This window comes from Ranitomeya imitator, chromosome 1, assembly GCF_032444005.1.
Source record: "Ranitomeya imitator isolate aRanImi1 chromosome 1, aRanImi1.pri, whole genome shotgun sequence".
Taxonomy (NCBI): Eukaryota; Metazoa; Chordata; class Amphibia; order Anura; family Dendrobatidae; genus Ranitomeya; species Ranitomeya imitator.
Window position 1 is genome coordinate 705,171,701 of NC_091282.1, and position 13,442 is coordinate 705,185,142.

General features: G+C 46.3%; 1 protein-coding gene across 1 annotated transcript in view; it reads left to right on the plus strand.

Moving 5' to 3' along the window:
• Nucleotides 1–13,442, plus strand: part of LOC138643106 (putative N-acetylated-alpha-linked acidic dipeptidase) — a 234,570-nt gene that overhangs the window by 180,938 nt on the left and 40,190 nt on the right. Inside the window, exons 13-14 of the mRNA XM_069731859.1 lie at nucleotides 10,100–10,200; nucleotides 10,814–10,904. Of these exons, the coding sequence (XP_069587960.1) occupies nucleotides 10,100–10,200; nucleotides 10,814–10,904 (192 nt within the window). The remainder of the gene's footprint in view (nucleotides 1–10,099; nucleotides 10,201–10,813; nucleotides 10,905–13,442) is intronic.

Genomic DNA, 13,442 nt, shown 5'->3' on the forward strand with positions numbered 1-13,442 from the left:
CCGTGTCCAGCTTTACTGCCCCCTCTGTGTCCAGCTTTACTGCCCCCTCTGTGTCCAGCGGCCTTCTGCCCCCCTGTGTCCAGAGGCCTTCTGCCCCCGTGTCCAGCGGCCTTCTGCCCCCGTGTCCAGCTGCCTTCTGCCCCCTCTGTGTCCAGCTGCCTTCTGCCCCCTCTGTGTCCAGCTTTACTGCCCCCCTGTGTCCAGCGGCCTTCTGCCCCCTGTGTCCAGAGGCCTTCTGCCCCCGTGTCCAGCGGCCTTCTGCCCCCGTGTCCAGCTGCCTTCTGCCCCCTCTGTGTCCAGCTGCCTTCTGCCCCCCTGTGTCCAGCTGCCTTCTGCCCCCTCTGTGTCCAGCTGCCTTCTGCCCCCCTGTGTCCAGCTGCCTTCTGCCCCCTCTGTGTCCAGCTGCCTTCTGCCCCCCTGTGTCCAGCTTTACTGCCCCCCTGTGTCCAGCTGCCTTCTGCCACCTCTGTGTCCAGCTGCCTTCTGCCCCCCTGTGTCCAGCTGCCTTCTGCCCCCCTGTGTCCAGCTGCCTTCTGCCCCCTCTGTGTCCAGCTGCCTTCTGCCCCCCTGTGTCCAGCTTTACTGCCCCCCTGTGTCCAGCTGCCTTCTGCCCCCTCTGTGTCCAGCTGCCTTCTGCCCCCCTGTGTCCAGCTGCCTTCTGCCCCCTCTGTGTCCAGCTTTACTGCCCCCCTGTGTCCAGCGACCTTCTGCCCCCCTGTGTCCAGAGGCCTTCTGCCCCCGTGTCCAGCGGCCTTCTGCCCCCGTGTCCAGCTGCCTTCTGCCCCCTCTGTGTCCAGCTGCCTTCTGCCCCCTCTGTGTCCAGCTGCCTTCTGCCCCCCTGTGTCCAGCTGCCTTCTGCCCCCTCTGTGTCCAGCTGCCTTCTGCCCCCTCTGTGTCCAGCTTTACTGCCCCCCTGTGTCCAGCGGCCTTCTGCCCCCCTGTGTCCAGCGGCCTTCTGCCCCCGTGTCCAGCTGCCTTCTGCCCCCTCTGTGTCCAGCTGCCTTCTGCCCCCCTGTGTCCAGCTGCCTTCTGCCCCCTCTGTGTCCAGCTTTACTGCCCCCCTGTGTCCAGCTGCCTTCTGCCCCCTCTGTGTCCAGCTGCCTTCTGCCCCCCTGTGTCCAGCTGCCTTCTGCCCCCCTGTGTCCAGCTGCCTTCTGCCCCCTCTGTGTCCAGCTGCCTTCTGCCCCCTCTGTGTCCAGCTTTACTGCCCCCCTGTGTCCAGCGGCCTTCTGCCTCCCTGTGTCCAGCGGCCTTCTGCCCCCTCTGTGTCCAGCTGCCTTCTGCCCCCTCTGTGTCCAGCTGCCTTCTGCCCCCCTGTGTCCAGCTGCCTTCTGCCCCCTCTGTGTCCAGCTTTACTGCCCCCCTGTGTCCAGCGGCCCTCTGCCCCCCTGTGTCCAGCTGCCTTCTGCCCCCTCTGTGTCCAGCCTTCTGCCCAACCCCCCCCCCCCCCCCGATCGCCGCTCTCCGCTCTCCGCTCTTAATAGAAAAAAAAAAAGTTCTACTTACCTGCCGCGCTCCTCTCTCCACGCAGCTGCACTGTGCACTCGCCGGCGACTGACAATGACGTCAGACGCCGGCGACCTGCACGCTGCGGCTGGCGGCTGTTAACTATTGACGTGCGGGCGCGGGCCCGCATGTCAATAGCGTACAGCTGCAGCGCCGGCCGCCGCTAAGGGCCCGGTTCAGCCTGCGGCTGCCGGTAGGGGCCCGGTGAGCAGGTAAGAGGGGGCCCGATGCGGGCCCCCTCTGCTCACCGGGCCCCTTACGCCAGTCACGGCTGTAATGCCCTGATGGCGGCCCTGGGTGGACCTGCAAGTTCTGGTGTTCTGCAAATGCACTTGAGCTGCACAGTGCTGGGCTGTTAGCCACAGGTTGCACTGCAGGATGAGTGGCCCTCATGTTAACAGTATTGGTGAGAAACATGTACACCTGTAACCTCTGTCAGTGCTCCTCCTGTTCCTCCTTTCACAAAGCAGCTGATACAAGTCCTAATTGATGCCCTTCTCGGGCCCTGTCTACCTCTCCTTGTGCAACTCTTGGTGTCCTGGTATCAGCTCCATGGTATTGACACAGGAAGACACAGAAAAGCTTCTTGTGATGGAGCATACGAATATGCCATCTTAGAGGAGCCGGGCTACCTGTGCAAACTGGAAGGGTTGCAGGTAGTGCTTCATGACAAAGACCCTGGCAAAATGCTAGAGAAGAATGAGTCAGGAAAGATATGGAGAAAGTTATTGTTTGTGCTCACCACCTCAAAATCTTTCCCTTTTTGAGGGTTGTCTTACTCAGTAGCAGACTCAGTAAGAAGAGGGGAGGGCCCCTGTGAAAGAGCAGTATATGGGTCCTTTGAAGTCCAATCTTTCATCATAATCACAACTCCACCTGCTTTGGAGGTGTGCTTGAGAGGCAGCAATTTGACCAGGGGCGGACATATCATTGGTGCAGCCGCAGGGGCCCAAGGGGCAAGGGGACCACTACCACCTCTTTGGCCCCGCCGGTGCGGCTGCACCAATATATCCTGGTCAAATTGCTGCCTCTCAAGCACACCTGTTGTCACTTTCATTTCATCCCAAGCTGGTTCCATTGATTCACAGTCGCTTGTGTTTGTCAACTGGACAGTTAGGGGATTTATTATGATGGAATATAGGCTGAACTGGATGGACAAATGTCTTTTTTCGGCCTTACTAACTATGTTACTATGTTAAGTTTACTCGACTTGGGGTTATACTGAGAAGTGCTGGTGTTCCCTAAATTTCTTTGAGCAGTGAATTTTTAGAATCCTAGTGCGTTTTACAACCCTCAGTTAATGGACATTATGTGTAAATAATAAAGACCTCTTTAGAAAGAAAATGTCCTGAAATGATGAGCAGACAACACCCCATAATTTCTCCCAGGACATACCTTGGACTTACAAGCAGTAGAATTTACAATCCACTATCCTTTGACAGCAACATTTTAAAAGGATAAGTGGATTGTGACATATTTATCCGTGACATTTCAAACACCAATATCTGGAGTCATCTGGAAAGATAAATATTGTCATTTCATAATCATCAGAGAGCTATAAAAGAAGCATGACTCATGTGTAGCTTCCAGACAGATAATTCTTCTAGCGCCAAAGACCTTCCTTATGGTGTGTTGTCGAACACGAAATAAGAAGGCATGGTGTGGTTCCATTAAATGTCTGGATTTGTGGAGAATTGCAAACCTTGATATAGAGCAGAAGGATTGTAGGTGCAGTATGAATCTTGAGTCACTTTTCGGAGGTTTATTGCAAACGGTAGGATTCCGAATACAGTAGTGATGCATCTAAATAGGACCATGCATTCGATCATATAAAAGCACAGTGGCATATAGAAAGAAATTGTAGCATGCTCTGCCTGGTGTCATAAATGTTTTGCATGCTGCAGGAGTTTGTACATGATTACACTTCCCTGCAAGAAATGCGTTCGCAGGAGAATAACTGCAATAGGGTATTTTATGGAGTTAGTATTTTATGAAGCACCATAATAGGGGTACAGCATGGCCGCAACACATCTACGAGCACCATAATAGGGGTAGAGCATGGTCACAACACATCTAGGAGCACCATAATAGGGGTACAGCATAGTCGCAACACATCTACGAGCACCATAATAGGGGTACAGCATGGCCGCAACACATCTACGAGCACCATAATAGGGGTACAGCATGGCCGCAACACATCTACAAGCACCATAATAATGGTACAGCATGGCCGCAACACATCTACGAGCACCATAATAAGGGTACAGCATGGCCGCAACACATCTACAAGCACCATAATAATGGTACAGCATGGCCGCAACACATCTACGAGCACCATAATAGGGGTACAGCATGGCCGCAACACATCTACAAGCACCATAATAATGGTACAGCATGGCCGCAACACATCTACGAGCACCATAATAGGGGTACAGCATGGCCGCAACACATTTTCGAGCACCATAATAAGGGTACAGCATGGCCGCAACACATCTACGAGCACCATAATAGGGGTACAGCATGACCGCAACACATCTACGAGCACCATAATAATGGTACAGCATGGCCGCAACACATCTACGAGCACCATAATAGGGGTACAGCATGGCCGCAACACATCTACGAGCACCATAATAAGGGTACAGCATGGCCGCAACACATCTACGAGCACCATAATAGGGGTACAGCATGGTCGCAACACATCTACGAGCACCATAATAGGGGTACAGCATGGCCGCAACACATCTACGAGCACCATAATAGGGGTACAGCATGGTCGCAACACATCTACGAGCACCATAATAGGGGTACAGCATGGCCGCACCACATCTACGAGCACCATAATAGGGGTACAGCATGGCCGCAACACATCTACGAGCACCATAATAGGAGTACAGCATGGCCGCTGTTATGGACAGATTAGCCCCCCACAAATAATGACTGTGAGTGGAGAGGGAAAAGACATACACAGAATGAAACCAGGATGAGCACAGGAGGCCAGTCTAGCTAAATACATAGGACAGGATGGAATACTGTGCGGTCAGTATAAAACACTACAAAAATCCACGCAGAGTTTACAAAAAATCTCCACACCTGACTAAAGGTGTGGAGGGCAAATCTGCCTCCCAGAGCTTCCAGCAAGACAGAATTAATTCACACTGATAAGCTGGACCAACATAGAAAGCACAGAATGGATAAGTCCACAATCTATGGACAGAAAAGAGCAAGCAAAAACTTAGCTTTGCTGAACTGGTCAGGATAACAGGGAACTCCCAAGAGATGTGAATCCAACCAGGAACCATTTACAAATGGCACTGGCTGAAGAAAGAGCCAGGCCTAAACAGCTGAGCAGAAGAGACGATAAGTGGAGGCAGCTGATGACAGCTAACTCCAAGGAGCAGCCATACCACTAGAAACCACAAGAGGGAGCCCAAGAGCAGAACTCACAAAAGTGCCACTTACAACCACCGGAGGGAGCCCAAGAGTGGAATTCACAACAGGCCGCAACACATCTACGAGCACCATAATAATGGTACAGCATGGCCGTAACACATCTACAAGCACCATAATAATGGTACAGCATGGCCGCAACACATCTACGAGCACCATAATAGGGGTACAGCATGGTCACAACACATCTACGAGCACCATAATAGAGGTACAGCATGGCCGCAACACATCTACGAGCACCATAATAGGGATACAGCATGGCCGCCACACATCTATGAGCACCATAATAGAGGTACAGCATGGCCGCAACACATCTACGAGCACCATAATAGGGGTACAGCATGGCCGCAACACATCTACAAGCACCATAATAATGGTACAGCATGGCCGCAACACATCTACAAGCACCATAATAATGGTACAGCATGGCCGCCACACATCTACGAGCACCATAATAGGGGTACAGCATGGCCGCAACACATCTACGAGCACCATAATAGAGGTACAGCATGGCCGCAACACATCTATGAGCACCATAATAGGGACCCAGCATGGCCGCAACACATCTACGAGCACATAATACGGATTTGCATAACTCCTTCAATTGCCTTAGACCACCATGTGAGTTTCACATTGCGGCCTTTCAGTCCCCTAGACTACCAGGGATGTTGCAGCAGTGATTTCTAAGCAAAAGATGAACCATGTGGGAGCCTTGAAACTTTCTTCTACCAAGGAATTCAAGATTCTATATATTTTTTTTAAAGTTATCATAAAGGCAGGCGAAACATTCTATATTCTGGAAAAGAGTTGTTGCCATTATTAAATGTTTACAAGCAGAGCATCTACGAGGAGGGTGAAATAATTGTGCAATCCTGACTGTAAGGCCGCTGTCACACTATCAGTATTTGGTCAGTATTTTACATCAGTATTTGTAAGCCAAATTAAAGGAAAAGTATAATAGAAACATATGCACCACTTCTGCATTTATCACCCACTCCTGGTTTTGGCTTACAAATACTGATGTAAAATACTGACCAAATAATGATAGTGTGATGGCAGCCTTAGGCTAAGTTCATAGAATGTTATAGTTGGAAGGAACTCCAGGGTCATTGTGTCCAACACCCTGCTCAATGCAGGATTCACTAACCCATCGCAGACAGATGTCTGTCCAGCCCCTGTTTGAAGACTTCCATTGAAGGAGAACTCACCACCTCTCATGGCAGCCTGTTCCACTCATTGATCACCCTCACTGTCAAAAAGTTTTTTCTAATATCTAAACTGTATCCTCTCCGTTTGAGTTTCATTCCATTGCTTCTCATTAGGGTTGAGCGAAACAGATCGGCACTTTTCAAAAGTCGCCGACTTTTAGCAAAGTCGGGTTTCGTGAAACCCGATCCCACTCTGGGATCGGGTCGGCGATCTCTAATTAAAAGTCGGGTTTCGTTTTATATATATATATGTCATTCAGACACATATATATATATATATATATATACAGTGGGGCAAAAAAGTATTTAGTCAGTCAGCAATAGTGCAAGTTCGACCACTTAAAAAGATGAGAGGCGTCTGTAATTTACATCATAGGTAGACCTCAACTATGGGAGACAAACTGAGAAAAAAAAATCCAGAAAATCACAATGTCTGTTTTTTTAACATTTTATTTGCATATTATGGTGGAAAATAAGTATTTGGTCAGAAACAAAATTTAATCTCAATACTTTGTAATATATCCTTTGTTGGCAATGACAGAGGTCAAACGTTTTCTGTAAGTCTTCACAAGGTTGCCACACACTGTTGTTGGTATGTTGGCCCATTCCTCCATGCAGATCTCCTCTACAGCAGTGATGTTTTTGGCTTTTCGCTTGGCAACACGGACTTTCAACTCCCTCCAAAGGTTTTCTATAGGGTTGAGATCTGGAGACTGGCTAGGCCACTCCAGGACCTTGAAATGCTTCTTACGAAGCCACTCCTTCGTTGCCCTGGCGGTGTGCTTTGGATCATTGTCATGTTGAAAGACCCAGCCACGTTTCATCTTCAATGCCCTTGCTGATGGAAGGAGGTTTGCACTCAAAATCTCACGATACATGGCCCCATTCATTCTTTCATGTACCCGGATCAGTCGTCCTGGCCCCTTTGCAGAGAAACAGCCCCAAAGCATGATGTTTCCACCACCATGCTTTACAGTAGGTATGGTGTTTGATGGATGCAACTCAGTATTCTTTTTCCTCCAAACACGACAAGTTGTGTTTCTACCAAATAGTTCCAGTTTGGTTTCATCAGACCATAGGACATTCTCCCAAAACTCCTCTGGATCATCCAAATGCTCTCTAGCAAACTTCAGAGGGTCCCGGACATGTACTGGCTTAAGCAGTGGGACACGTCTGGCACTGCAGGATCTGAGTCCATGGTGGCGTAGTGTGTTACTTATGGTAGGCCTTGTTACATTGGTCCCAGCTCTCTGCAGTTCATTCACTAGGTCCCCCCGCGTGGTTCTGGGATTTTTGCTCACCGTTCTTGTGATCATTCTGACCCCACGGGGTGGGATTTTGCGTGGAGCCCCAGATCGAGGGAGATTATCAGTGGTCTTGTATGTCTTCAATTTTCTAATTATTGCTCCCACTGTTGATTTCTTCACTCCAAGCTGGTTGGCTATTGCAGATTCAGTCTTCCCAGCCTGGTGCAGGGCTACAATTTTGTTTCTGGTGTCCATTGACAGCTCTTTGGTCTTCACCATAGTGGAGTTTGGAGTCAGACTGTTTGAGGGTGTGCACAGGTGTCTTTTTATACTGATAACAAGTTTAAACAGGTGCCATTACTACAGGTAATGTGTGGAGGAAAGAGGAGACTCTTAAAGAAGAAGTTACAGGTCTGTGAGAGCCAGAAATCTTGATTGTTTGTTTCTGACCAAATACTTATTTTCCACCATAATATGCAAATAAAATGTTAAAAAAACAGACAATGTGATTTTCTGGATTTTTTTTTCTGAGTTTGTCTCCCATAGTTGAGGTCTACCTATGATGTAAATTACAGACGCCTCTCATCTTTTTAAGTGGTGGAACTTGCACTATTGCTGACTGACTAAATACTTTTTTGCCCCACTGTATATTTATATTAACTTCAGCGCGATATAGCAGAAAAGCCGGTAATTGAATTACCGGCTTTTCATTTCTCCTGCCAAAACCCGACATGATTTGAGACATGGTTTACATACAGTAAACCATGTCATATCCCCCTTTTTTTTGCATGTTCCACACTACCAATGTTAGTAGTGTGTATGTGCAAAATTTCAGCGCTCTAGCTCTTAAATTTAAGGGTTAAATCACGGACAAAATTGACGTGGGCCAAGTGCCAGAATAGGTGCATCTTCCAGCTGTGCCTTTTCTGGGGTGGCTGGGGGCAGGTGTTTTTAGCCGGGGGGGGGGGGGGGGGCAAAAACCGTGGACCCTCTCCAGGCTATTAATATCTGCCTTCAGTCACTGGCTTTACTACTCTGGCGGAGAAAATTGCGTGCCAATTTTTTCCGCGATTTAACCCTTAAATTTAAGAGCTAGAGCGCCGAAATTTTGCATATACACACTACTAATATTAGTAGTGTGTAATATGCAAAAAAAAGGGGGATATGACATGGTTTACTGTATGTAAACCATGTCTCATATCATGTTGGGTTTTGGCAGGAGAAATGAAAAGCCGGTAATTGAATTACCGGCTTTTCTGCTATATCGCCCTGAAGGAAATGTAAAAAAAAAAACAAAAACCCCCATAGACTTACATTGGGTTTCGAGTTTCGGCCGATCCCCGACCCCGACTTTTCAATAGGATCGACCGATTTCACACGACCCGACTTTTGAGAAAGTCGGGTTTCGTGAAATCTGACTCGACCCTGAAAAACTAAAAGTCGCTCAACCCTACTTCTCATGTTTCCATGTGAAAATGAGAATAATGATGATCCCTCTACACTGTGATATTTCATATATTTGTAGACAGCTATTAAGTCTCCTCTTAGCCTTCTTTTTTGCAAGCTAAACATTCCCAGATCCTTTAACCGTTCCTCTTAGGACATAGTTTGCAGTCTACTCACCATTCTTGTAGCTCTTCTCTTAACGTGCTCCAGTTTTTTGTTTTTTTACATGAACGTAAGACAGAAATCATCTAGCTATCATCTAGAATAAAAGCATGGTTTGCCATTTGTACTGCCATCCTTATACAATTCATAAGACAGCCTTTTTTAATACATCAGCATTAAAATTTACAAGATTAAATACACTTTCCTATATTAAAGAATTGCAATGTATGTGTAAAAATTGGATGCTACACGGATGATCCTAGTTTTGTTTTGCACCCATGAATTAATGAGTCTACTCTGGTGCATGCAAAAGATTAGTGACTTTTTTCATGCGGCGATTGAGTCCTTGAAAAAAGAATTAGTCATCTGTATAGCCCCATTGAATAACATTGATCTGAATCCGGTCAGTTTTTTCACCGATAGCACTCGGACCGAAAATACTACTGTAATAATTCATCTCAATAGTGACAACACTTAAGAGGGCTTTCCTCGGATTTTCATCTCTTAGCTACAGTAGAGAATGGTTTTATAGGGCATTTCTAGTGCTGGAAGAACTGTCCTTGTGCAGCATTACACAGACAGCCCATTAATTTATGTGAACATTATGTAATACTTCATTTTCCCCTCGGGGACTCAAACATATTATTCGAGCACGCAGAAGACACTCGGTTAGCACCTGAGCATCCTCAGATAACCTTACCCCAGCACGTTCGCTCATCACTACTGAGAAGACTCCGACTATTACTTTTTCCGCTTGCACAAACATTTTACTGTTTTGACTTTATGCCTCATTTTACTATAGTTTTATGTTATCTACATTGTCTGGTAGTCTCTGCCCGGATAATTGTAGATTGTATTGCGTTACCGACTGCGGGTGGCAAGGGAACACTGGTCAGCATTTTATCAGCAACTTCATATAGGGTAGCTTTGTGTTTTATATGACTATATGGCTGTTTCAGGTAGAATCTAGAAGGCATAGTTGAAGATCATGTTGGACAGGACTTTTCTAGCAATATACATGTTGCCTAAAATGGCAAAAAAAGCCAATATTAATCTAAAGTATTGCATTTAACTACCTAGGTAGAAAACCCTAATCCGTGTGAGATACGAGCAGGACGCAAGACTGTGTACGACACATGGTTAAAGAATCAGCCATCACCATATGATCCAAACGTCCCGCGGTACGCCATTTTTGCTAAGCATATCAGAAAAAAAAATGTGATCATTAAATTTTTTTTTGCATGTTTCTTATAGTCAGTCATTACAAATGATTGCATAGATGTACAATAGCAGGTGGGCTGAAGGTGAGCCATTGGATATTAAATGGAAGTCTTCAGCAGGAATCTGAGAGTAGCCTGATATTGGGGCAGAGAGCCTGATTCCAGCGATGTGTCACTTACTGAGCTGCTTGGTGCAGTTTTGATAAAATCCAAGTTTTTTTCTGCTGCAGATCTAGCAGTTCTCAGAATGCTGAGCTCTGTATAACCCCACCCACACCACTGAGCACTCTGTACATTGCCAGCAAGCTGTCAATCAGTGGTGGGGCAGGATTACACAGATTAGCTGGACTGCCTGGCATGTGACACCTAGTCCTCTGGTGATAATGCCCTGCTGATTAAACACTGATTGTATTGAATCTACAGCAAGCTTCTGAGCAAGTGACACATCCTTGGGTCCATGTCCCTACATTATGCTGCTCTCAGACCTGAGCCCTATCTCATCAGCTTAATACCCAAATAGTCAAGTCACCTATAGTAGAGTACAGATTGTTTAACTTTTTTGGTGGTTTTACAGTGTGGGGGCCTTGGGTTCAGGAAGTGACTACACACCATTCCTGCAAACTCTTGGAGTAACTGCAACAAATATGAGATACACGTATGACCAGGTACTGTACCAAGACATAGAAGGTAAAGCTATATGTCACTCAAAGTCAAGTCAAAAATGCATATAGAAAAATAAATAAAATTAAACTTTATCTTTGTATGAAAATGGCATTTTGAAACCTGATTCTGTTTTATGTTTATTCCTTTTTTAAATAATTCAATAATTTCTGTATCAAAACATAATAGAAAAAAAAATACAGTCATAGGCCGGCCTCACACTCAGCGTTGAAAAATACGGTCCGTATTTTACGGCCGTAATACGCCTCAAAATTAGAAATACGGTGATCCGTAAGAACTCCATAGGCAAGGTGTGGTCGCGTATTTTGCGCATGTAATGTTGCGTATGTAATCCGTATGCCCACCGTAATGCGTATTTTTCACGCAACCTGATAAAATGGACATTTAACGGTTTTGGCGGCTGAACTTGATTTAAATTACCCTCATCAACCCTATTTAAGGCCTCTACAACAAGTGGCTCACTCCCATATGGTCATTTTGTGGTTTGTCAACTGTTGGAGTGTTGGTGTAACATTTGTACCATGTCTGACCACCTGCAGTTCACCCCAACGCAGCGGGTTTTGTTTAACTGGCTATTGTCTCGTCGGTTTGGGCAGCCATACCCTGTGATTGTGGATCCGCGAAGGAGGAGCAGAAGAATGTGGGTGCATCCTCTTCTGACTAAACGCCTCACTAAAGGCCATTTTCATCAGCTATATACAGCTCTGCGGGAACATCCAGAAAAGTTTTATCTCTACTGTCGCATGACAATCCAAACATTTGACAGATTGTTGGAGATATTACGCCCAGGAATAACATTTCAGGACACAAGGCTGCGCAAAGCCATCTCCGCTGAGGAGCGTCTTCTCCTCACGTTACGGTATGTATTCTACATCCTCACATACTGTATGTTGATGATCTTTTTTTTTCCCTTTTTTTGGTTTTAATCTGTTTTTTGTCGGAATATGTGTACATTATGTCCCAAGCAGATGTGACAAAGTGACGTAACCGTTATAGTTAAGCCCCTTAAGGACATTTTTCCCTTTCCAGCGTTAATCTAGTATCAGACAAATGCAAATACGATTGTGCTTATTCAAGTTTTGTGTTCACTCTTGAAACTGACCTGATTTTTTTTTTTTTTTTCACTTACAGATTTCTGTCCACTGGATTGTCCTTTGCGGGTCTCCACCTTGAATTTTTGATTGGCCGCTCCACCATTTCTGGCATTGTGCGGTTAACCTGTCACCAAATATGGGATAGACTTAAGGACCTTGTGTGTTGTGAATTCTGTTGTCAAGCTCCCTCCTGTGGTCGTGAATGGTACTTCGGCGAGTTCCGTCTATGGGCTCCCTCTGGTGGCTATGAGTGAAGCTGCGGCTTCTGAGGTTCCTTACACAGGTGACGTTTATCCTTTGGTTGGCTGTTCTATTTAACTCCTCTCAGATCGTTACTCTAGGCCAGCTGTCAATGTTTTTGCATTCGTTCAGTTCGCTCCTGGATCTCTCTGGTGACCTGCCTTCTCCTGCAGAAGCTAAGTTCCTTATAGTCTTATTTTGTTCTCTGTTTTCTTGTCCAGCTGGTTTTCATGATTTTGTCTTGCTAGCTGGAAGCTGGAGGTCTTTTTTGCACACTCTGCGTGGTCTTTGTAGGTTTTTGTGCTGATCGCAAAGTTACCTTTCCTATCCTCTGTCTATTTAGTTAGTCTGGCCTCCCTTTGCTGAAAACCTGTTTTAATTTCTGCGTTTGTGACTTTCATCTTTACTCACAGTCAATATATGTGGGGGCTTCCTTTACCTTTGGGGAATTTCTCTGAGGCAAGGTAGGCTTTATTTTCCTTCTCTAGGGCTAGATAGCCCTTAGGCTGTGACGAGGCGCCTAGGTCTGGTCAGGAGCGCTCCACGGCTATTTCTAGTGTGTATGATAGGATTAGGGCTTGCGGTCAGCAGAGTTCCCACATCCCAGAGTTCGTCCTGTATGTGGTTTAACTATCAGGTCATTCCGGGTGCTCCTATCACCAGGTCATAACAGTACAGCTGGCCCGTAATTATTAATGCATCTCAATAGAGGGATAAGAGAACTTCTAAGACCATTATTTTTTCTTTGCACTGTGTTTTGTCTTTCTTTTCCCCTAGACCTTTGGGTGGTTCAGGACACAGGTGTAGTTATGGACATTCAAGGTTTGTCCTCTTCTGTGGATCATCTCACTGCAAGAGTACAAAACATTCAAGATTTTGTGGTTCAGAATCCTATGTTAGAGCCTAGAATTCCTATTCCTGGCTTATTTTCTGGGGATAGATCTAGGTTCTTGAATTTCAAAAATAATTGTAAACTGTTTCTAGCTTTGAAACCCCGCTCCTCTGGTGACCCCGCTCAACAAGTAAAAATCATTATTTCTTTGCTACGTGGTGACCCTCAAGACTGGGCATTTTCCCTTGCGTCAGGAGATCCGGCATTGCGTGATGTTGATGCGTTTTTTCTGGCGCCTGGATTGCTTTATGATGAACCAAATTCAGTGGATCAGGCAGAGAAAATCTTGCTGGCTT